The sequence below is a fragment of the Pipistrellus kuhlii genome, unplaced genomic scaffold (genome assembly GCF_014108245.1).
Source record: "Pipistrellus kuhlii isolate mPipKuh1 unplaced genomic scaffold, mPipKuh1.p scaffold_m20_p_23, whole genome shotgun sequence".
Taxonomy (NCBI): Eukaryota; Metazoa; Chordata; class Mammalia; order Chiroptera; family Vespertilionidae; genus Pipistrellus; species Pipistrellus kuhlii.
In genome coordinates, this window is record NW_023425522.1 from 1,181,578 (window position 1) to 1,204,850 (window position 23,273).

Sequence of the window (23,273 nt, forward strand, 5' to 3'; positions counted from 1 at the left end):
CCGAGGCTCCCACGGGGTCGGTGACGTGCTCTGGGGCACACAGGAGGAAGGGTATGTGGGAGAAGCTAAGGCACAGCATTCACACATCCATGCCGGAGAATCATCTGGGTGCATTCCCGAAGAACGGAACTCAGAGGGGGTATCACTTACCAGCCTTGCATACGTGGATAATCTCGAACCCAATATTTTCACCCTCTCTATCACAGTCGGTCCAGATCACCAGGGCCTGGCACTGCCGAGTCTCTCGTTCCAGCGTTTTCTGAAGTTCGCAGGGAAAGAGCAGTGAGAGCACAGCCCGCGGCGGGATTCCTCTGTACCTCTCCACAAACAGACCCACTGAGCATTAACGTGTTCTTGGAATGGGCACCATGGGGAGAAAAAGAACCCGAGAAAACGATGTTCACCAGTTCTAAGGGTGTGAAGAAGCTAGCACACCCTCCAGCTTAGAGTCACACTCATCAATGAGCTTCTAGAAGCCTGGCTTAATGCAACCACTCCAGCAAGAAGTGACCTAAACTCAGTTCTCAGCACATGCAGCTCTAGAGCCGTGGTCAGCAAACTGCGGCTGGAGAGCCACATGTGCCCCTTGAGTGTGGCTCTTTGGCCTGGGCGAGTCTATTTTGAAGTAGTGTTATAAGAAGTTTAAAAAATTTGGCTCTCAAAAGACATTTCGATCACTGTACTGTTGATATTTGGCTCTTTTGACTAAGGAATTTGCTGACCACTGCTCTGGTGGGTCTGCTTATGTTTTGGTTAAAAAAGAACGGACCCCTAATTGAGATTCATCCCAAGGTTTCCCAGCCAGCACTGGATTAACTACAGGTGCTCTGACTGCTTGAAAACTCACAATTTACCGTCAAAGGACCATTTACACACTTTGTAGACTCTTCATTCTGACTAGAGATGGGGTCAGCGCTAGAATTAGTAATTAAACAATACTTATCCTTAGAGTTTATTTAAACAACTATTATTCAAAAAAAGGCCGACTCCAGTCCCTTTGCCACTTAGTTCCAATGGCCTCATTTTGGGAATACTTTTTTGAATCATGGCACTTAGTTTGGTGGGAAACTCTGCTTCTGAATTCTAATGCATTCAAAACACAGAAATCACTCAGTTTAATTATCTGTGGTTGTTCATCTCCACTGCCATGTCTTCCAAAGGATCCCACCTTGATGTCTACGAAGTTCTCTGGGCAGTACTTCTCAATTTCTGCTTCAAAGAGGACAAGAGGATTGCAGCTCTGCCTAGAAAGGAAATAGAAACAGACAAAAATCCCACCTCAGCACGACGGGAATTCTCCATTTTAATGAAGAAACTTTACCCCAGAGACTCAGGGGGGGCTCCCCGCAGAAAAAGTCCCGCATGAAAATGCCAGAGGATCAAAAGCAAGACTCACACTCTCTGCACAATGCACCTCCCACTTCCCAGGACCACTAGCAGGAGCTGCTGGGGAGAAATTCTAGAAGCCTCCCATGCATATCTGCCGTCAGATAAATGCAATCCAACGACTGCATGACCAAGTCCTGGCTATTTTGGGGCGAACTCTACAAGAGGCTCTTTATTTTAAGCCTATGGTGAGCCTGTTCATCCTAGGTCATTCCTACAGCCCACGCTGTTTCCCCAGAACTCACACTCTGGAATGCTGACACCAAAGTGAGGGTGTTAGGAGGTGAGGCCCTGGGGGTAATCAGGTCTTGAGGGTAGAGCCTCAGGAGTAGGACCAGTGTGCTTACAAAGAGGCCACACGAACTCCCTAGGCCTTCCACCAGGGAAAGACGCAGTGAGGCCAGCGGCTGGCACCCGGACCCTGCTGGCACTCTGACCTCTGCCCTCCAGCCTCCGTAACTGAGAGAAGTAAGTTTGTTGTTTATAAACCAACCCGTCTGTGGTATTCACTCTAACAGCACAAACTAACTCAGTCATCTTAATAATATAGGTTATGCAACAGGATCAATATGCCTCAAAATTCCTGTAATGGCCCAACCGGTTTGGCTGGGTGGATAGAGTGTTGGCCTGGGGACTCAAGGGTCCCGGGTTCGATTGCAGTCAAGGTCATGTACCTTGGTTGCGGGCACATCCCCAGAAGGGAGTGTGCGAGAGGCAGCTGATCGATGTTTCTCTCTCATTGGTGTTTCTAACTCTCTATCCCTCTCCCTTCCTCTCTGTAAAAATATCAATAAAATATATTTTAAAAATTCCTGTAATGTTCTACAACTTACTATAATAATCTGCAAGTTCTGCTCCCCAAGAATTGTACTGACCATTTACGAAACTGCATCTGGAAATCATGAGCCAGCAAATGTCCAGAAACCGAAGTCATTATCATGGTAACATTCTAAATGGCAACAAAATTTGAGTCAGTCTTTTAGCAATTATATTTGCTACATCATTCAAATAAAAGGGAGAAACTTCTATTGAGGAAATGAAAGTGGTTGGGAGGGGGTTGAAATGAACAGGCAGTGTAGAGGATCTTGGGGCAGTGGAAATAATGATGGAGACATACATTGTCCAAACCCAAAGTATTATACAACATGCAATGAACTCTAACGGACTCGGAGTGATTATAATGTGTTAGGTAGGTTTGTCAGTTATAACAAATGTACCACTGTGATGAGGGATGTTCTTTTGTTTTTCCTTATCTTTATGAGTGTTGATAATTGGGGAGGCTGTGTGTGTGTATGGGGGGAGAGGGGGGAACGAGCAGAGGGTATGTGGGAACTCTCTGTACCTTCCTCTCTGCTCAATTTTGCTGTGAATCTGAAACTGCTCTAAAAAATAAAGTTTATAAAAAAAATACACAAACAAAAAAACCCAGATGATCGGGAAGAAACAAACATAAATATAGCTCTTTGGAGACAAAAGCCATAGTAATTCAATGAAATCACCATTTTAATTTTAGTATCCTGATGCTTTTTGTAACATTTAAAGTTTTCTCAAACTGTTACACATTAGCTTCTTTCTTGTTATAAAAACAGCTGAGATGGAGCCACATATTTTATTAAAAAGAGACTTCCTTACAAATTACAAAGTAGTCATCTGTAAACAGGGCTCTTTAGATCATAACAATAGTTATTCTTAAAGATGGTGCATATTCTACAATGGCCAGGCTGACTAACTCTTCTTAAGTAATTCTAAAATACAAGCAATTTAGGGAGAACTTGTAGTAAACAGCTGCTCTTTTTAGCCACGATTAAACATGGAAAGAATGTATACCAAAGGGGCAGCTGATCTGAAAGCACGCTGTTGTCCGATAGAAATACTGTACCACCCACCTGGCCGCACAGGTGATAATCAAATTCATAAATCTTGTTGAATTTAGAAAGTCCTTCCCTCTATAAAACAAAACAAAGAAAACACATAAATTACATAAAAAAGATTCTTCAGCATAAAGATCAAGCAAAACCCTGCTAAGTGAGAATATTAAAAATGGAACAACATTTCCTACAGAGGCCGAGCTAACTTACCAAAACCATTTATTTTTATTTTTTTATATATATTTTATTGATTTTTTACAGAGAGGAAGGAAGAGGGATAGAGAGTTAGAAACATCGATGAGAGAGAATCATCGATCAGCTGCCTCTTGCACACCCCGTACTGGGGATGTGCCCATAACCAAGATACATGCCCTTGACCGGAATCGAACGCTCTATCCACTGAGCCAAACCGGTTTCAGCACCAACACCATTTATTTAGTGGTCCCTCAAAACACAGTTACAAGCATGGACCTGATAAAGCCCATGGAGTTTCTATGCTGAGCTTTGAGACCAGCTAATACAACATCTTTTTTTTTTTTTTAAATATATTTTATTGATTTTGTACAGAGGGATAGAGAGTTAGAAATATCGATGAGAGAGAGTCATCGATCAGCTGCCTCTTGCACACCCCCTACTGGGGATATGCCCACAACCAAGGTACATGCTCTTGACCGGAATCGAACCCGGGACCTTTCAGTCCCCAAGCCGATGCTCTATCCATTGAGCCAAACCGGTTTCGACAATACAACATCTTTTTATGGATGAGAATGGACTTGTCTAAGGTCACAAGACAAATTAATGGCAGAGAAAGGATTAGGGCATAACTTTTTATTTTTTCCCCCTCTCCACATATTTCTTTTCTTGTTTTTTTGTTTTGTTTTTAATTTTTCACAGAGAGGAAGGGAGAGGAATAGAGAGCTAGAAACATCGATGAGAGAGATACATCAACCAGCTGCCTCCTGCACACCCCCTACCGGGGATGTGCCCGCAACCAATGTACATGCCCTTGACCGGAATCGAACCTGGGACCTTACAGTCCGCAGACCGACGCTCTATCCACTGAGCCAAACTGGTTTCGGCTCTCCACATATTTCTATTACTTCCTGGCTATAAAATTGTAACAATAAACCGTAAATGTGGGCAAATCATTCACCTTTCTGAACTTCAATTTACTGTTGAGTGAAGTTATCTCTAAGGTGTCCGTGGCTCTGAAACCTATGGGCTCTATGAGACCAGTCAGGACTGGGGTCAGTCTACACAGCCTTCCAGCCGCACTTCTGCCTGAGCGAGAGCCTCTCTAAGGCGATCCCCTCCTCTCCCACAGAGGCCAGAGTGCAAGGGACCCTGAACAAGGTGGGGCTGGGTACTGATCTGAACAAGATGGGATTGGGGCAGAAACCCCTACTCAGTCAAACCTTCATATGACATTTTAAAATTCTCACCTGAGGTTATGTTTTTACTGATTTTTAAAGAGAGAGAGAAGGATGGAGGGAGAGAGAGAAACATTGAGGTGACAGAGAAACATCAATCAGCCTCTCCTGCACGCACCCCAACTGGGAATTAAACACAAACTTTTGGTGAACTGGAAGACGCTCCAAGCGTCTGGGCCACCAAGGCCACATATAACTTCTGACTCCCCCAAAACTTAACTACTAGCAGCCTCCTGTTGACTGGCTTATAACATAAACAGTTAGCATACATTTTGTATGTAATATGTATTTTTTAAAAATATATTTTATTGATTTTGTACAAAGAGGAAGGGAGAGACATAGCGAGTTAGAAACATCAATTAGAGAGAGTCATTGATCAGCTGCCTCTTGCACACCCCCTACTGGGGATGTGCCCACAACCAAGGTACATGCCCTTGACCGGAATCGAACCCAGGACCCTTCAGTCCCCAAGCCGTCGCTCTATCCTTTGAGCCAAACTGGTTTCGGCTGTAATATGTATTGAATACTGTATTCTTACAATAAACTAAGGAAAAGAAAATGCTATTAAGAAAATCGTAAGGAAAATACATTTACAGTGCTGTACATATTTATTGAAAAAAATCCATGCACACTTGAACCCGTGCAGTTCAAACCCATAAAGGGTCAGCTGTATTTGTGCATGTGAGTTTCACACCAACACCGGGCAGAAGACAAGAGAAAGGCAAAATGGGAACTGGGGACACTTCCATTCATGGGCCAAGAGAAATCGTATGGACAAGATTCTCCCTCAGCCTCACAAATACAATTTTTCTGGGTGGAACATTGAATGAGGTTCTTTGAGGCATAAAGGCAAATTTATTATTATTATTTTTAAGATTTTTAAATTGATTTTTAAGAGAGAAACGTCAATAAAAGAAAAACACTGACTGGCTGCTTCCTGCACACCCCCTACCAGGGATTGAGCCTGAAACCTGGGCATGTGCCCTGGCCGGGAGTAGACCCGGCAAGCCTTTGGTGCACAGGACAAGACCCAGCCAACTGAGCCACACCGGCCAGGGCATAATGGCAAATTTAAAGAGGGATTTATCTGATACTTAACAGCTCAATTCTAAAAAAAAAAAAAAAAAGAGTTCAGTGCTCTGATGTTGCCAAGGAAAGAGACGCCCTCTTAAGCCTTTTCAGTACAGTGGTCCCCCTTATCCTCAGAAATAAGACCCCCAGTAGGTCCCTGAATCCTCAGCACTACTGCACCCTACATTACCGGTTTGCTTGTTTTTATCACACACCGTTTCACTTAAGGAAGCATCGATGGATTCCCTTTGGCACATCTGATTGCCAGCTGTTGTGCTTAATAGCATTGTCTTTTCCTTAGTTTATTGTAAGAATACAGTATTCAATACATCATCAAGCAGAACAAGGCTCCCTGCACACAGGCACTGCGACCCCACACAGCCAGCTGTAACTGACACCTGCTAAGCGCCTGGGGGTGGCAGGCAGGTACACAGCGTGGACAGCCGGAAGGGTTTCCACACGGGACAAAGTGGAACAGCACAAGAGTTCATCATACTACTCAGGACGGCACACAATTTAAACCTTACAACTGGTTTACTTCTGGAACTTTCCATTTAATATGTTCAGAGCGTGGTTGACCACGTAACAAATCATGAAAAGTGAAACCTCGGATAAGAGGAGACTGGTAATACAGAATAAAAACGGCTTAATCAATGGTTTCTATTTCCTTCCCCCTAATTCTTTTTAAGGAAGCACTGAAGTCTTCTCAAACAAAATCTTATACGGACCCTGACACATACCAAGGCGGAAGTCCCGGCTGCTCTGCCACTCGGCCTTGCGCAGTCCAGCGCAGTGGCTGAGGTGCACACCAACGGCCCTCGAGTCTGGAACAGCGTCTCAAACCTCTGCCCTGGGCTCTCCAGAAAGCGATGCACCCAACAGCATGTGTGACCCCAGTGCAGGGCTTTCCGGGAAGCCTTCCTTACCAACGGGTCGTCCTGAGGATGTAAAATGTTTTCCTGCTATTTCAAACTTTCCTCCCTGTAATCCCGAGGGTAGCACACTCGGGGGTGAAGTTCTCAGATGCTTAGGCTGCTCCCAGATGACAGTGGCGTTTGGAGCCCAGAGAAAGGAACCCTCGTTGACAGACCGAGAGTGTAGCTTCTGTGACGCCTTCCCAGTGCCCCCCACACCTTCCCTGAGCACGCTGATCACACGCTGCCTCCGAATGCACAGGATCCATTTAAGGTTCCTCCTTCTGCGCTGGCCCGTGTGGCTCAGTCAGTCTGTGCACCCAGAGGTGGCCAGTTTGATGCTGGGTGAGGGCACATGCCTGGATTGCAGGCTGGAACCTTCGTACAGGGCATGCAGGAGGCAACTGATGCCTCTCTTCCTCTCTCAAATCAATAAAAACACATTTTTAAAATTTTATTTAAAACATTTTCTCCTGAATGTAAAGATAAAACTATGAAAACTATAGGAAAGTCCTCAAGGACCTGTGGATCATTAGCAATGATTACTGGGTGGTGTCCCTCACCTGCTGCAGGGGGAGGAAGCTGAGTAAAGTTCTTGAAGAAGAGGCATTTAACAGAGCCCTGAAAGATACAGAAGTGAGTGAGTTAGGTGTAGACGGGCCATTTTCTTTTCTTTTTTTTTTTTTTAAATATATTTTATTGATTTTTTACAGAGAGGAGGAGAGAGGGATAGAGAGCTAGAAACATCAATGAGAGAGAAACATCGACCAGCTGCCTCCTGCACACCCCCTACCGGGGATATGCCCACAACCAATGTACATGCCCTTGACCGGAATCGAACCCGGGACCTTTCAGTCCGCAGACCGACGCTCTATCCACTGGGCCAAACCAGTTTCAGCAAGGATCCACTCTTTTTTAAAAACATATTTTATTGATTTTAGAGAGGAAGGGAGAGGGAGAGAGAGATAGAAACATCAATGATGAGAGAGAATAATTTATTGGCTGGCTACTGAATGCCCCACACTGGGGATGAAGCCTGCAACCCAGGCCTGTGCTCTATGGCCGGAATCCAACCTGGGACTGTTCAGTCCACAGGCTGACACTATCCATTGAGCCAAACCAGCCAGGGCAACAATCCACTTTTGTTATTGGGAGATTTTCTTTTTCTTTTAAATATATAGTTTATTTATTTATTTATTTATTTATTTATTTATTTATTTATTTCTAGAGAGGAAGGGAGAGGAATAGAGAGTTAGAAACATCGATGAGAGAGAAACGTCAGTCAGTTGCCTCTTGCACACCCCCTATTGGGGATGTGCCTGCAACCAAGATACATGCCCTTGACCGGAATGGAACCTGGGAGTTTTCAGTCCACAGGCCCACGCTCTATCCACTGAGCCAAACAGGTCAGGGCTCCTGAATAGTTCTTAAGACCTTCCTGTCAACTCCCTTTCAAACCCTTTCTCACAGTCCCCTCCCTTTGTGCCCCCAGAGTGTCTAGAAACATCTTACCCCTTACTTGCCTCTCTCTAAGAACCAGTTTGAATGCCAGTGTGAATCCTGAGAAAGAAGATACCTACTAGGAAGGCCTCCTCGTGGCTAACTGGGCTCAAATTTAAAAACAAACAGCCCTGGCCAGTGTGGCTCAGTTGGTTGGGCATCATCCCATGCACCAAAGGTCACTGGTACCATTCCCGACAGGTCACAAACAGGTCCATCCCCAGAAGGGGGCGTGCATGAGGCAGCCAATGGAAGTTTCCCTCTCTCTAATTAACACCCCCCCACACACACACACACAAAAAAAAAACAACAACAAAAAACAGAGCCCAGCAGCCATTTCTTCACAGGGGCCTCTTACGCAATTTGCACTTCACAGAGAAGCCTGCACTGAACTGCCTGCGAACACTGTTATCTCGCCTAAGATGGCCCTTACTAAGGAGTTTCTGGATCAATATTTCAACCAATGGGAATGAGGCTTTCCCCATCCAATCGGAGCAGTGTTGCCACAGCCTCATCAGCTTCTCCACGAACCAATCAGAGAAGCCCATTCTGACCAATCATCGTGTCTTTTGGACCAATCAACCTGAGGGAGAGTCGGCGCGAAGATTTGCTTGGGGAAGGACTAGACAGGGACTGGAGTTGGGACTCTGGCAACATGAGCCAGCTGCCCACTGGCGCTGAGAGCACCCTTCCCCTCCCCACCTAAGACAGTTTCCCAGCTGGAGCTGAAACTGAAACACGGATGGGATGTCACCTCTCTGATGTTCTGCCCTGAATAGTTTCCTTCTTCACTGTGACCCCAAATTGGGAATTCCTGTTGAATTGGCACTAAGGACCACGGGTTGAGGGCTGCCATCTGCCTCTAATCCCCAAACCTTACATAATGTTGCCCTGTCAATACACACTTAGAGTCAAGTCAGCGGCGCTGCACTGCGCAGAGGGAATGGCAGAAAATAGGAGGGCGAGGCTACCTGGGGACGATCGGGCAGGACGTGACTGCCAGGTTAAAGGAGTTTGGGCAGTGCTTCCCAACTTAACCGAGTTTTAGAATCCGGAGGGAAAAATGTTGAAACACAGATCACCCGGCCTAGTCTCACCCTAGGTCCACCGAAGAGCCACTGCCCCAGTGGTTTTGAGGATCAGACAAGTTTGGCAACCACTGCTGTTGGCAAGGAAGATCCAAGGCTTTAAAGCAGATGAGTGAAACCTCTGAACTACATTTTTAAATGCCCATCAGTCCTAAGAGAAGACAGGAGGCCACTGCAATGGTCTCGGGGAGACAGAAGTCCCACAGGTGGGAGAGAAGTCGCCTTCATCCCTATTTCCCGTACCCACCAAGACGTCCCGCTTCCCGGGGCCCCAAGTACCGCTGATCGGAAATGCGCCCACTTACCCGCCTCATGCGACCCCTGGACAGCAGGTCGGCGATCCCCTTGGCCGCGTCGTTTTTCTCCGCCACACAGAGGACTTTCCGCACGCCTCGGAAGGCCACCTCCATGGCGGAGGTGGGGAAGGTCCGGCCCCCGGGCCGATGCAGACACCGGAGCGCGCAGCGGGAGACGGGGAAGATCATCCCGGGTACCCGCACATGCTGGGGAACACAGAGGTGAGGGTCACCCCGCGCCCACCCTACGGGAACCGGAGCCTACGAGAGCCGCCAGCGCTGGGCCGCGGCGCGGTCTCCTCCCACACGCCCACCGGCTTCGGGGCTGCCGCCAACTGGGTCTTCACCTCTGCACCCGCCGCGGCCGCTTCCGCCCGCCTTCTCCAGCCACTTCCGCCCGGCGCGAGTCCACAGCCCCGCGAACTACAACTCCCACACCGCCTCGCGCTCCCGGGCCCCTGGTCCTAACACATTTCCGCTTCCCCGCATCATTTCCTTTCTTTCCTGACAGTGCTAGTTAATCGATTGGTCCTTGCTCCACAGCCCCGCCCCGAGCCGCTCAGTCACAACCTTTTTCGCTCTGGCTCGGAAAACTCCGCGAACGTTTCCGGGTCACTCGGCGCCGATACCGCGAGTCATGTGATACCAAGATGGCGGCGTCGCTGTAGCTGTCTTTGGGTTGTGGCGTCCAAGGAGCGGGGACCGTTTCTGCCCTCGGGTCGTGGGGGCGACAGACGCTTGACTGGTCCATGCGGCAGCCTGTAGCCCACGTTAGGTACCAGGTCAGGCTCGGGGCTGTTGCTGTCACCAGTGGGTTCGGGGAAGTCCCGGTGACCTCGCTGCAGGTGCTCTGCGCCGGCCGCGCTTGCCAGGGGAGGAGGACGGCCGGCCTCCCTGACTTCGGGACCTGCGGAGTTCATGAGGCCCGGAGGGCCCGGGAGGGGATACGCCTCCTAGGGGCTGCGGGAGTTTGAGTTCTCGGGTGTGTGAGAGGCAGGCAAGTCCCCCCAAGGGCTCAGCGAAGGCAACGAAGACTTTGCTTCCTCTTGCAGAGGCCTGGCTTCCCCGCGTTGATTACCCCAGCGTTCTTTCTCACTTCCTCTCAATGTTCTCTCTGCATACCTGGAAATATGATCAGCGCCCCTGACGTGGTGGCCTTCACCAAAGAGGACGAGTATGAGGAGGAGCCCTACAATGAGCCGGCCCTGCCAGAAGAGTACTCGGTGCCGCTCTTCCCCTTCACAAGCCAGGGAGCTAACCCATGGTCCAAACTGTCCGGAGCCAAGTTCTCTCGGGACTTCATCCTCATTTCCGAGTTCTCGGAGCAGGTGGGACCCCAGCCCTTGCTGACTATCCCCAATGATACCAAAGTTTTCGGTACTTTTGATCTCAATTACTTCTCCTTACGGATCATGTCTGTGGATTACCAGGCTTCCTTCGTGGGCCATCCTCCTGGTTCTGCCTATCCCAAGCTGAACTTCGTGGAGGACTCCAAGGTGGTGCTGGGAGACTCCAAAGAGGGAGCCTTTGCTTACGTGCACCACCTCACGCTGTATGACCTGGAGGCCCGTGGCTTTGTGAGGCCCTTTTGCATGGCGTATATCTCAGCAGACCAGCACAAAATCATGCAGCAGTTCCAGGAGCTGTCAGCTGAATTTTCCAAAGCTTCAGAGTACTTGAAGTCGGGCAACAGGAAGGCCTTTGCTGTGGAACTTGAGAAAAAGCTGAAAGACTTGGATTACACTAGGACAGTGCTGCACACTGAAACGGAGGTCCAGAAGAAAGCCAATGACAAGGGCTTTTACTCATCTCAGGCAATCGAGAAAGCCAATGAACTGGCTAGTGTAGAGAAATCCATCATTGAACATCAAGACCTCCTGAAGCAGATCCGCTCATACCCTCATCGGAAGTTGAAGGGGTCTGATTTGTGTTCCGGGGAGGTGGACCATGCTCAGGATCAGCCTGACCAGGCATCCACTACTTCTAACCTTGATGAGTATGCTGACACAGACCTTTACACCTGCAGACCTGCCTACATCCCAAAACTCATCAAAGCAAAGTCCACCAAGTGTTTTGACAAGAAGTTGAAGACCTTGGAAGAGCTCTGTGACACTGAGTATTTCACCAAGACCCTGGCTCAGCTCAGCCACATTGAGCACATGTTCAGAGGAGACCTGTGCTATCTCTTGACTAGCCAGATTGACAGAGCACTACTAAGGCAACAGCACATAACAAACTTTCTCTTTGAAGACTTTGCAGATGATGATAGGATGGTAGAGAAACAAGAAAGCATACCCTCTAAGCCCAGTCAAGACAGGCCACCTTCCAGATCTCTAGAAGAATGCCCGATTCCTCAAGTATTAATTAGTGTTGGCTCTTACAAGTCCAGTGTGGAATCTGTGGTGATCAAGATGGAGCAGGAGTTTGGCGGTGAGGACTGTAAGGAAGTGGAGGTGGCAGAAATGAGCAGTTTTGATCTCCAGGGGAACTTAGACTACTTGGATATGGATATGAAAGGGAGTGTCAGCAGTGGTGAAAGCATTGAGGTTCTGGGCACGGAGAAGTCCACCACTGTGCTGTCGAAGTCCGACAGTCAGGCCAGCCTCATGGTGCCACTGAGCCCCCAGGTGATCCGGAGCAAAGCAGCCAGCCATAGGACCATCAGCGAGGACAGTATTGAAGTCCTCAGCACCTGCCCCTCTGAGGCCCTCATCCCTGATGACTTTAAGGCCAGCTACCCAAGTGCTATTAATGAAGAAGAATTGTATGCAGATGACAATGAGGGAGCCATCCACTTCCAGGCAAGCATCAGCCTGACCAAGCTGGGGGAGCCAGAGGAGGGCAGTTTAGAAAACACTTCGTCACAAGCAGACTCCTGCTGCACTGGGAAGGAGAGCGACAGTCTGCTGGTGCCACTCACCACTCCAGTCCACGCACTCTCTGACGGGGATGGAGTAGTGAGCGTCCCACCACAACGCTACAGGCAGAAGGACCCGGGGTTCTGTGTGGACTTTGCAGTGGAAAACGCCAGCCCTTCTTCCCGAGACAACAGTTCTGAAGGCTTCCTTGCCTATGAGCTGGACCCAGGCCAGCTGCTGGCTAGCAGGGATATCAGTAAGATCAGCCTGGACAACTACTCGGACACCACCAGCTATGTGAGCAGTGTAGCCTCCACCAGCTTGGACAGGACTCCCTCATCTGCTCAACTCACTGGCCCCTCTTTTGAGAGGCATAAAAAGAGGGCCGGACAGAATGCCTTAAAATTCATCCGCCAGTACCCCTTTGCCCACCCAGCCATCTACTCCCTGCTCAGTGGGAGGACGCTTGTGGTCCTGGGGGAGGACGAGGCCATAGTCAGGAAGCTTGTGACAGCATTGTCCATCTTCGTCCCCAACTACAGCTGCTATGCCAAACCCGTGAAGCACTGGGCCTCCTCCCCCTTGCACATTACGGATTTTCAGAAGTGGAAGCTTATTGGCCTGCAGAGGTAATTGTTACAGGTAGTGGGGAAGGAACCTGTCCGGTTAGAGATGAGGCTTCAAACGCACATGCCTCTGGGTGAGGCTAAAAGTTGGTGTGGTGGACCCAGAATCGGGAGGCCTGGCTTCCAGTCTGGGCCAGCACTAACTCACCATTGCTTTTGACAGCTCATTCCCCTCTGGTCTTCTGTTTCCTTTTTTATTAGTCCCATGAAGGGATTGTAGTTCCTAAGTGGTTGCCAGTCCTGGATTGCACCCAGTTGTGCAAGAATTATGGGAGAATTTCATTTTATTTATTTTAAAGACATGTTTTTGTTGATTTCAGAGAGGAAGGGAGAAGGGGAGAGAGACATCAGCAGTGAGAATCTCAATTGGCTGCCTCCCGCATGACCCCACTGGGATCATGCCTGCAAACTGGACATGTGTGCAGACTGGGAATTGAACCATGACCTCTGGTTCATAGATTGATGCTCAACCACTGAGCCACACTGGCCGGGCTTTTGGGACTATTTTAAAAATCACAGTTCCTGGGCTCCACTTCCAGAGGTTCTTATTCAGTTGGCCTGGGAAAGACTGGTCTTCTAGATCTCAGGTCCTTGTTTATCCTCAGACTCACACTGTGGTGTAAATGACTAACGAGATCTGCATCTGAGAAAGGGTTGTGGTAATAACAGGAGGGCAGCCATCACTGGCTGCTGAGAGGGACATCAGAGGGCTCCAGTGGCTTTCACTCCACTGTCCTGTTTGCATTTGAAGGCTGTCTTAATAAGGAAATGCAAAAGCCAATTTATTCTCCCTCTGAATGCTTTCTATTTCATTTCCTTGTGCTTTAATAGGTTCTTTTTGTTTTTCCAAATACTGCTTGACAAATGTCTGACTCCTTCAGTGTATGCACTGTGTTCAGTGTCCTCAGTCCCTTCTCTCCACCCTGCTCTGCTCATCTGTAAAACAGGCTTTGAGCAAGGTGATCAGCAGAGCCCCTGCTGACACATGGGAAGAGCAGACATTTCCATACGGCAGTCAGCCACCGCTGGTTCTAATTTTCTGACTTCCCCTTTACATGGGTTCCTAATACCAGTGAGTCACCATCCCGAGTCTCCTTGTGTCCACACTTCTTATGAAGTCACCTGGACTTAGCTAACCCCTTGCTGCATTAGGCTTTCCTCAGAGTCATCATGGTGGGATTCAAGCAAATACTGCTTCCATGTCATGACTTGGCTTGTTGAGGACCTACAGCCATTCTGGCGGGTGCTGCGACATCAGCTGGAGGTACCCGAGCAAGGCCATTGCTCTGGAAAACTTGGTAGTTTAGGAGAGAGGGCAGACGGTGACCGGGGCCTTGCCACACAGAGAGATAACAGGTGTTTTGTGTGTTCTAAGAAAACAGCGTAATTTAGTGGCAGATCTGAAGGAGGAAGGGAGACTGGAGAAGGCCTGTGGTCTCTGAATGACCTGGAGGGTGAACTTGCCCTTGTTGGGAAGAGTGACATCATGGGACGTGGTGTGATGTGCCTGTGACACGTGGATAAGCTCATTCCGTGGGCATCATAGGAAACCATTAAAAGCTTTCCTTACAGCCGAAGCCGGTTTGGCTCAGTGGTAGAGCGTCGGTCTGGGGACTGAAAGGTCCCAGGTTCGATTCCGGTCAAGGGCATGTACATTGGTTGCGGGCACATCCCCGGTAGGGGGTGTGCAGGAGGCAGCTGGTTGGTGTTTCTCTCTCATGGATGTTTCTAGCTCTCTATCTCTCTCCCTTCCTCTCTGTAAAACATCAATAAAATATATTTTTAAAAGAAATAAATAAAATAAAAGCTTTGCTTACAGATGCAGAATCTGAGGGTCACTAGGTTAGATGATGGCACTGACTGCCCTGGCAGGCTTTGTCTTGCCTCCCAGCATCCTCACCCTCTGCTGGTGGCACCTCTGTGATCTTTGGATTAACCCTTCTGTCCCAAAAAGGAAAGGGCTTTCAGAGATTGTGTTTTGCTACTGTTCTTGGTGGAATGATGAGCTGATATTCCCCATATGCTCCCTCATACACACTCACACACCTTCTGTTCTCCGACTCAAGCTTTTCACCCTAACCCTTCAATTTGGTCATTTTTACTTCAAAAGATGGAGCATCTAAAACATATCAATCTGTCAACATCAGCTGGCTTATTAAGGACCAGGCCTAAGATGGTTTTGCCCTTTCTGGAGGCTTTCCCTTAAACTCCCTCCTTAGAATGTGCCAGAATGGCAAAAGAGGTTCATTTATTTTTATTTTTTTAAATATATACTTTATTGATTTTTTTTTTTTTTTTTTTTTTACAGAGAGAAAGGGAGAGGGATAGAGAGTTAGAAACATCCATCACCTGCCTCCTGCACACCCCTACTGGGGATGTGCCCGCAACCAAGGTGCATGTCCTTGACCGGAATCAAACCTGGGACCCTTCATTTCGCAAGCCGACGCTCTATCCACCGAGCCAAACTGGTTAGGGCAAGAGGTTCATTTCTTACATCAACTTCATTCTACTGCGTGCCTGATTGAAGTGCTCTGCTGGGAAGGACTCAGGCCCAGGTTGGGCTGCATTGGAAATCCTGCTGTCATATGTTAACGATGTTTCTGTGGGGCAGGAGAGGGTAGGTGGCAATGGGCAGTGTGTTTGGCACCCTGGAGTGGAGGTGGTGTGAGGTGGTCTGAGTCCTGTGGGGTCCCTCTCACTGTCCATCCACAGTGGGCACCTGGGCAAATTGCTCCTTTCAAGGCTTTGTTTCCTCCTGAGAAAAGAAAAGGGTTGGATCGCTGAATACCATTTGCCAAGCACTTATTGAGGGCCGTGTGCCAGCTACTGTGCCCAGTGCCAGAATTATAAGGTGAGCCGGCAACTGTGTCAGGGCGAGCATGTCCTTCCCAGGCAACACTCACGTTAGCCCCAGCTCTGTCAACCGCCGTCAGCTTGAGCGGAGGCTTGCCTTGTGATTGCAGAGGTCGGAAGGCGCATCACATCTGGTCTGTGAGCCTTCTGTAGTTTCCTATGGTCTGTCCCATCCTGAATAGGAAGGCAGGCCAGGGCCTGAGTGTGGCCCACACTGCCAGACTTCTGAGCCTTGAAGCAGCCCTCGGCGAAAGTGAGAGTCCTGGCGAAAGTGAGAGTCCTGTCGGAAGTGGCCGTTGAGTTCTTTTCAAGAATCCCAAGTGGGAAATGATTACCTCTGTGAAGCTCTCCTGCGGACCTGAGTGCGCACCCGCTGGGAATGGGAGCACCTGCCTCCAGGGTCCTGCTCAGATGGGCTGGAGGTCTTGTTCCCGAGGGGACTTGTCACTGGATGATCAACTGAGGGACTAGAAATGGATTGGGGCCTAGATTTGCTACAAATCACCCAGAATAATTCTGAGAGGTGAACAATAGAGTGTGGAAGTATCAAGAGATGAAAACCCATGGAGTCGTGCTGTTAGAGGAAGGCAGAGTGTGTTCCGAGCTCAGATCCTGGTGTCAACATTATTAGCTGTGTGAATTTGGACCAGACATGTCACTCATTCCCTGAACAAAACTTGTTGATCCTGTCTGTATACGGGGCTTAGAGTAGTCCTCAGGTGGAGCCGGAGGCAGGCACATCTGAGATGTGTCAACAGCCCTAGTGTCGTGCTTGGCAGCCCTCAGAGTGCTTGGAGTTGTAGATGGATGGTGAGTCAGCCCCACAGGCAGACCCAGCGTTGAAACAGGTGGATTGAGACCCCGCTGAGGGTCAGCATTAAAGAGCAGGAGTAGAAGAGGTGTCTGCGTGGTCAGCTGTGGAGGGGTTGGCCCCGTGTGCTAAGTTAATCTGGAATTACAGTTGTGTGGCTCAGGAGCTTTGCCTCCAGCTAAAACAGCTCAGATGATGAACTGTTCTTAAGGACTCACCCCAGAGCAGCCAGTGTCATTGGCGGTTTGATTTTATTTTCCTTCTAAGGTAGGCCCTCACTGTCTGCAGAGTGGATACAGGATATGGACACAATCAAATTAGTCTCCCATTACTTAAAGTCAGAAGCAGAGGTTATTGTACTGTTAGTAGGCAGTAGTAACAAGCCCTGGACCTCGTGAAAAGCACTTCGTTCTGGAGGGAAACAGTGCTCGGGGCCCTGAGTTGAGTCCTGGCTCAGCCACTTTGTAACAGGAGATCTTGGGCAAGTGATGGCCCCTCTGGGCCTCCCTGGCTTTGGGACAGACCATAGAGAACCACACCGGTGAGGGAAGTGGAGTGGGAGGCGCTCGGGTGCCGGTGCTGTGCCGCCGAGGGACAGGCCTGGAACTGACTTCTTCCCATGTTGCCTGGCCTCCTGATAAGGAGTTTTGAGAGAAGCAGAAGTGGAGGAAGAGTTAGAAGGAGCAGCATCTTTGAAAAGAAGTGGTGCTGCCATAGGTGGGCCTGGGTGGGGATGTCAGCTTTCCTGGGAGAGGCTGAGCCTGGGGCCAGTATGACCGAGATGGGTGCTGGATGGAGGGCCCAGAAGATGAGGTGAGACCTGGCTGTGCAGCAGCAGTGCCTGGGTGGGCTGGTGGTGCCGAGCCGGAGGAGGTGTTTGGCTCATGGCCTGGCCCCTTGGCCATCTTTGGTCTGGATGCTTTCCACAGGTCCCAAGGCCCGCCTCCATTTCAAGGCCCAGTCCCAAGGCCATTCCTCCAGAACCCTCTGGCCCGAGGTCTCTCCTGTGGAGACTGAGACACATCCCCCTTCACTCGGTGTGCTTGGCTTTTCTTTCCAACCAAAGCAGGCTCATCGCCACCTGCTCTGCCCTGGGTCACTACCTGGAAATAACAGATGCTCAGTAGGTGATTGTTAATTATACAAGATGACAACATCTAGGAAGGAAAATTTGTGAGATTACCCACAATTGGTCCCAAGTGACTGTCAGTCCATTTTACACACCATCTTGGATCCAGTACAATCCCTAAATTCCAGAGTCTGTCAGTCTGCGAAACCTGGCCAGCCATTTGCTGACCTGCCAGACAACAGGGAAAAAGGGATGTAAAGGAGAGTTTTAAGGAGCTGCTTACTAAGACTGACCGCTCCGATTTCCTTCCCTCACTGAGCAAACCCTGCCTAGCCCTGATGTGCAAGGCAGTGGGGCAAGAGGCCGAATCAGGGACAGCCCTGGGTCTGTGGGCAGGACAAGAAGACGGCTCTCACACAGTGGCCAGGGTCAGGCATTCTGAGCACAACTCTTTGTCTCCAGTGACCCCAAGAGAGAGGAACTATTATCTCTGTCTTACAAATAAGTCTCAGGTTGAGGAACATGACCAAGGTCATAGCTAAAAGCAGAGGAGGGGATCAGGGAAGGCTGGAGAAGTTGGCATTGGCATAAGCCATGCCCAGAAGGGAGGGAGGGTATCCAGGCAGAGCAGACAGGCTGACTCTGAGGCCCCAGGGGAAGCTTGGCATGGCTAAGTCTGGGTTAGGAGCAGATGTAGCTCGGGTCAGCAGGCAGCAGGTCATACGGGAACTTGTTGGCCTTGCCAAGGCATTGGAGCTTCATGAGGGGGTGAGGAGCCCTTACAAGACGAGGATGAGCAGGTTTGCCTTCCAGAAAGCCAGTGAGTGCTGGCCGGTGGGAGTGGCCTGGGGACAGGAAGCCCCACTCCCAAGTGTTTGCTTCCATCTTCCTGGCCTTGCCCTTCCTCCTGACCTTGGCCTATGTGTTTCAGAGTGGCATCCCCTGCCAGTGCCAGCACCCTGCACGTTCTGAGCCGCTACAGCCGCTACGCAAGCATCCTGGACCTGGACAGCAAAACCCTCCGCTGCCCCCTTTACAGAGGCACCCTGGTGCCCCGGCTGGCAGACCACCGTACTCAAATCAAGCGGGGCAGCACCTACTACCTGCACGTCCAGAGCATGCTCACCCAGCTCTGCTCCAAGGCCTTCCTCTACACCTTCTGCCACCACCTGCACCTGCCTGCCCACAGCAAAGAGGTAGAGGGGTTGGTTGCCAGCCGGCAGGCCAGCTTTCTGAAGCTGAATCTGGGGCTAGTGAATGAAGATGCCAAGGTGGTCCAGTACCTGGCTGAGCTGCTGAAGCTGCACTATATGCAGGAGTCTCCCGGGACCAGCCAGCCCATGCTCAGGTTTGACTATGTCCCCAGTTTTTTGTACAAAATCTGAGGTCAGATCCTGCCACTGTGACTCGGGGCACAGGGAAGAGAAGGGTGGACATGACATTGCCAAGCAGTCCTCGGAGTGGTTTAGACTTCTGGTGTCAAGTGGGAAGGAAACCAAGGTGGCTCGGGCAACTTGCAAGTGGGACTTGGCCAGGAGGAGCCTGGCTCTCGGAAAGCACCCAGGACAGTAACAGCTCTCGTCTCCCTGGTAAGGCAGGACCTGGAGGGAACGCTGGCTTCCCAAGGACTGGTCGCCAGGGCAGAGGAAAGCCTCGGAGGGGTCGGGTGAGGGGCAGGAAGGCAAAGCCATGATGGGAAGAACATGTGGCCACGCTCATCCTCACTGAACACTTGAGTGGCAAAATCAAGTGAAACAACTTGTTAACTGGAATGATTTTGTGGAAAACAAGAGGGTGGAATATCCATTGTCTCATTCAAATCCCAACTGAGTGGCCTCCTAGGGCCTGTCATCCTGGGGAGGCCCTGAGCGAGGGGGGGGAGAAGGCTCTGCCCCGCTGGGAGGTGGCGAGTGTCAGCCCAGCGCTGCAGGGAGAGCGAGCAGCTCCCTGTCCCACCCTCACTCTCACCCTGCACATCGCTCCCTCAGGCCAGCAGAGGGAGTGGTGTCCCTGGTCCCCAGTTGTCAGTGGGAACTGCTCTTTGAGGTGGAGGGTCCATGAAGGCTCGCTGGGGTCTGACCCAGCAGTATTTTTGGCCAGAGTAAGCCAGCGCTGTTCTCTCACCCAAAGCAAGCCCTCGCAACCACTTCACTACCTCTCGCGGGGGCTCAGCACGGGGCAGCAGAGTTCTGTGCAACTGGCTGGTGTGGGCGGCAGCCCAGATGGTTTGATTCGGGGCCAGGACTTCCTCCAGGAAAGAGGACAGCTGTCTGTGCGGCTGTCTCCATGGACCTGCCTGCCTTGGCACTTCTCGGCAGCTCTTCTGCCCATGACTCTCCCACCTTCTCGGGAGATGTGCCCAAGTCCACCCACCACAACCTCCCTGAGCTGCTTTCAGTTCCCACTTGCTTCTTCCAGTTTATGTAGGTGGAGGGTTTCTTGCAACCTTGAGAATTTTATACCTTTTTTTTTTTTTTAAAGCTGTTTCCCCCCTAAATAGGGAGAACTCTGGTATTAGTGCTTTTTAATTTGTTCCCACAAAGTTGTGATAAAACCACCTTGAGCCAGTGACAAGTGGTGCTCCTGGGCACGTGTGCGAATCTGGGGGCCGTGCCCGTGTGCCGAGACCTGGTCTGCCTGCCACCTGTGGGGCACACCATTGGAGTCCCGGAGAGGCAGAGACTGTGACTAAGGAGGGTTTGCGTCCATCACTCCTTCAGTCCTTCCCCGCCCAGGCCCTCTGCCCAGGATGCGGCCCACTGGCTCCCACCAGCAGTTTCTGGTCAGAGTCCCCACTCCTGTCAGGCGGGGCTTCCTCAGAAAAGAGGAAGGCTTCTCGTGTGGCTGGCTGTGGACGTGATTTTGCTCCTGAGGCTGTGACTGAGCACTTTGGTGGTGAGCGGTGTGCTTACACTGGTTGGTTTCCTTGTGCCTCTGGCTCTCCAGGAGCTGCGGTGGCTCTGACGGGTGAGGTGTTGGCAGCGGGAAGGCTGCACAGGAAGCCTCTTCTCTCCGGGAGCTCCCTGCCTGTTATCTCCCTCTCCCGTGTTCCTTTGTTTTTTGCTTTGTTTTCTCACTGGGTGGAATTGCTGTCTGCTTAGGCCTCCAGGAACACGAGCTGGTGCATTGTGTCTCCGGGAAAGAAAGGTCTGTGGGTCCCAGTGACAAGATGGGAAGTGAGCACTGGCACCAGCACACTGACACGGACTGTGGTTACCGCTGCTCTGCGGAAGCTGATGCAGGCAGGTGGAACTTGGTCTTCCAGAAGCCGACAGCCACGTCTGCCACAGACGTCCGCTTTGGGGGCTGTTTGCCCAGAAGCTTGGCCTCAGGGACAGCCCTGAAGGCCCTGAGGACTCGGGCGAGGCCAGGGCTGTCAACAGGACAGGCTGCTCCACAGCGCGGGCGAGCCCAGGGCAGCGCACTGGGATTGGTTCTGCAGGAGAAGCGCCTTGGCCTCACTGAGCAGAGGGTGAACTCCAGGATTTAAATTTGGGTTAAAATTTAACTTTTCAGGGTGACGGTTTCAAAGGATTGCCTGAAGCCCCGTGTGTTTCTTTTCAAAGGGATGAAAGTGGCACATGGGCTGGGCAGTTTGGGCAGAGGCAGTTGAGGCTGAACTGGGGCCTACCAGATGCAGCGATAAGTGGTAACGAGGGGAGCCCTATGCGACAGACTGGTCATTTCTCCCAAGAATTGGGATTGATGCTGTCCTGTAGGATAGGCCAGTGTCAATGAGACATCTACAAACACTTCCCAATCAAGGACATCAGTGCCCCTTATTCATTCTTTAGTCCCCTGAAGGCAGGCCCTGAAATGGGGTTTTCTTCACTTCCTGTACCTGCCTCCCTCCCCTTGGTCCACGCAGTGCCGGTAACAGCTGCCTGGGCTGCAGGCACGTAGTGACCTCCAGGAGCTGTTAGAGCACAGCAGAGCCGTCAGGGCGCCAGCCTGAGCTGCTACCTCCTGCCTTCCCCAGGGACCTTGCTCCTTTAGTGGGATCTTTGAAGTTTGGAAATTGTGACTTTTCCATGATTGACTGCAATGGCTGACGTTATACACATTACACCAGATTTGGAAATGGGCATGGCAGCTCACCTGTCATTTACCATTTAGCTTTTAACTTTATTTCAGGTTATTATTATATTCGAAGTATATAGACTTCAACCCCCCACAAACAACAAATCCCATTTCAAAATCCAGGGAAGGCCGAGTTTCTACCCCAAATGCCAGGCCTGTTTCGGTTCAGTAACGTGTCTGGAGGCCAAGAGTGGTCTTGAAGACCTTGCATTGCACTGGTCACCGCATGTCCCTCCCTGGCCCGACGCTGCAGGCCAGGTGCTGCGCCGCCATCTCTGCACAGGTGGTGGCACTCAGAGGCACTGACTCCCCAAGCTGGCAATCAGATGCTTCCTCCCATTTCAGAAGAATGTTTTGGTTCATGCCTTGAATCAAGCCAGCCAGCTTTCTGATTTTTCTCCAATACCGTTAAAATGAAAAAAGAAAAAAAAAATCTGGAATTGTTAGAAGAGATAAGGAAAAAGCATCAAGTTTCGGCTTCTGGCTAGGAACAAAAATGGGCTCAGCGGATGTGGCTGGAGCACACCAGGTCTCCTGAGCCCTCCCTGTGAGCTCTGACCTGACATGGCCTCATTAGTAAGGTGGTCACACACGTGGGAAGAGGACGCAGGAGAGGGGACGGGCACTTGCAGTGACTCAGCTGCTGGTGGGAAGTCCTGGCTGCGGGGCTACCGAGGGTCTTGGAGGCGTCCCTTCGTCTCCAGCTGGGAGGAGAGAGCCCTAAAGCAAGCCTCTGAGCGGCGTAAAGCTCCCGATGGAGGCACAGACGAGGGCACTGCGTGCACTCACAGAGGCTGCGCCGCTGTCCCCACTGCACCGGAGCAACCCCAACACACCGGACACCGGCCCCGGGGCCTTCCAGCGGGGCCTCGGGCCTGGGCACCGGCGGCCCGGCGCTGCGGCAGCACACGCCGGCCCAGAGGCCGCCTGGAAGGCTGCAGTGACGAGCATTGTCTGAGATCTCGTTTGTTATTTTTGAGTATTTTATTTCCGCATGTTCTGTCCACGTCTGTGAATGGTGGGAGTCTGACCAGCACGCGAGCTACAGTCGTCACAGTGGCAAGAGTATGACCGAGACCCGGGGGACAGCCGCCCCCAGGCACGGCTGCGCCCGAGTTCCACCAGAGTAAATGCCAAACAAACAGTACGAGAAGTGTACTGTTTAAGAAATTAATTTATTTTGAGTTATTTTTTGAAATATAAAAATTGGTTGTATTTTTTAAAGCTGTAATTCTTGTAGACATTCTGTGGTTAAAAATTTGACTGTGCTTATTAAAAATGGTCATTTATGTTTTGCACTCAGCTTTGTGAAAAATAAAGTTTCTTTGGGAAGGTGACATTGGCTTATTGATCACAGGAGGGCGTTCTCTCGCAGGACGAGGTTCCCTGGCTGACGCTCCGCAGGAGGCTGCGTCCCAGGCTC

The 23,273-nt window shown here is 50.5% G+C and overlaps 2 protein-coding genes across 10 annotated transcripts in view; one reads left to right on the forward strand and one right to left on the reverse strand.

Annotated features, from left to right (window-relative positions):
- TOP3A (DNA topoisomerase III alpha) overlaps positions 1–9,933 on the reverse strand; it is a 30,183-nt gene extending 20,250 nt beyond the window's left edge. For 3 of the 7 annotated variants that reach the window (XM_045586463.1, XM_036451847.2, XM_036451845.2), the window contains exons 1-5: positions 9,563–9,933; positions 3,273–3,332; positions 2,262–2,335; positions 1,169–1,244; positions 151–259 (exon numbers count right to left, since the gene is read on the reverse strand). In XM_045586463.1, the coding sequence (XP_045442419.1) occupies positions 151–259; positions 1,169–1,244; positions 2,262–2,335; positions 3,273–3,332; positions 9,563–9,742 (499 nt within the window). In that variant the 5' untranslated portion in view covers positions 9,743–9,933. Of the gene's footprint in view, positions 1–150; positions 260–1,168; positions 1,245–2,261; positions 2,336–3,272; positions 3,333–5,970; positions 6,029–6,282; positions 6,325–9,562 lie in introns of those variants that run through there. The other 4 variants (XM_045586462.1, XM_036451848.2, XM_036451846.2 and 1 more) reach the window with 4 other exon arrangements.
- A 156-nt stretch (positions 9,934–10,089) lies between these two features.
- Positions 10,090–23,187, forward strand: SMCR8 (SMCR8-C9orf72 complex subunit). 3 transcript variants are annotated; one of them, XR_006742518.1, is made up of 4 exons: positions 10,090–10,335; positions 10,606–13,040; positions 18,702–21,983; positions 22,020–23,187. XR_006742518.1 is itself a non-coding variant. In XM_045586465.1 (3 exons), exons 1-3 carry the CDS (start codon positions 10,303–10,305, stop codon positions 19,153–19,155), a joined length of 2,922 nt encoding a protein of 973 aa, XP_045442421.1. In that variant the 5' UTR covers positions 10,090–10,302; the 3' UTR covers positions 19,156–23,187. The 3 variants fall into 3 exon arrangements, 2 of the variants coding, with proteins under 2 accessions (XP_045442421.1, XP_036307743.1); XM_045586465.1 differs by having other exon boundaries at positions 18,702–23,187; XM_036451850.2 differs by having other exon boundaries at positions 10,090–13,040; positions 18,702–23,187.
- Positions 23,188–23,273: the final 86 nt, after the last annotated feature.

Coding starts and splice junctions, on each gene's coding strand:
- SMCR8 (XM_045586465.1), top strand. CDS start 10,303: ATGCGGCAGCCTGTAGCCCACGTTAGGTACCAG. Junction 10,336..10,605: donor TAGCCCACGTTAGGTACCAG/GTCAGGCTCGGG, acceptor TTCCTCTTGCAG/AGGCCTGGCTTCCCCGCGTT. Junction 13,041..18,701: donor AAGCTTATTGGCCTGCAGAG/GTAATTGTTACA, acceptor TATGTGTTTCAG/AGTGGCATCCCCTGCCAGTG.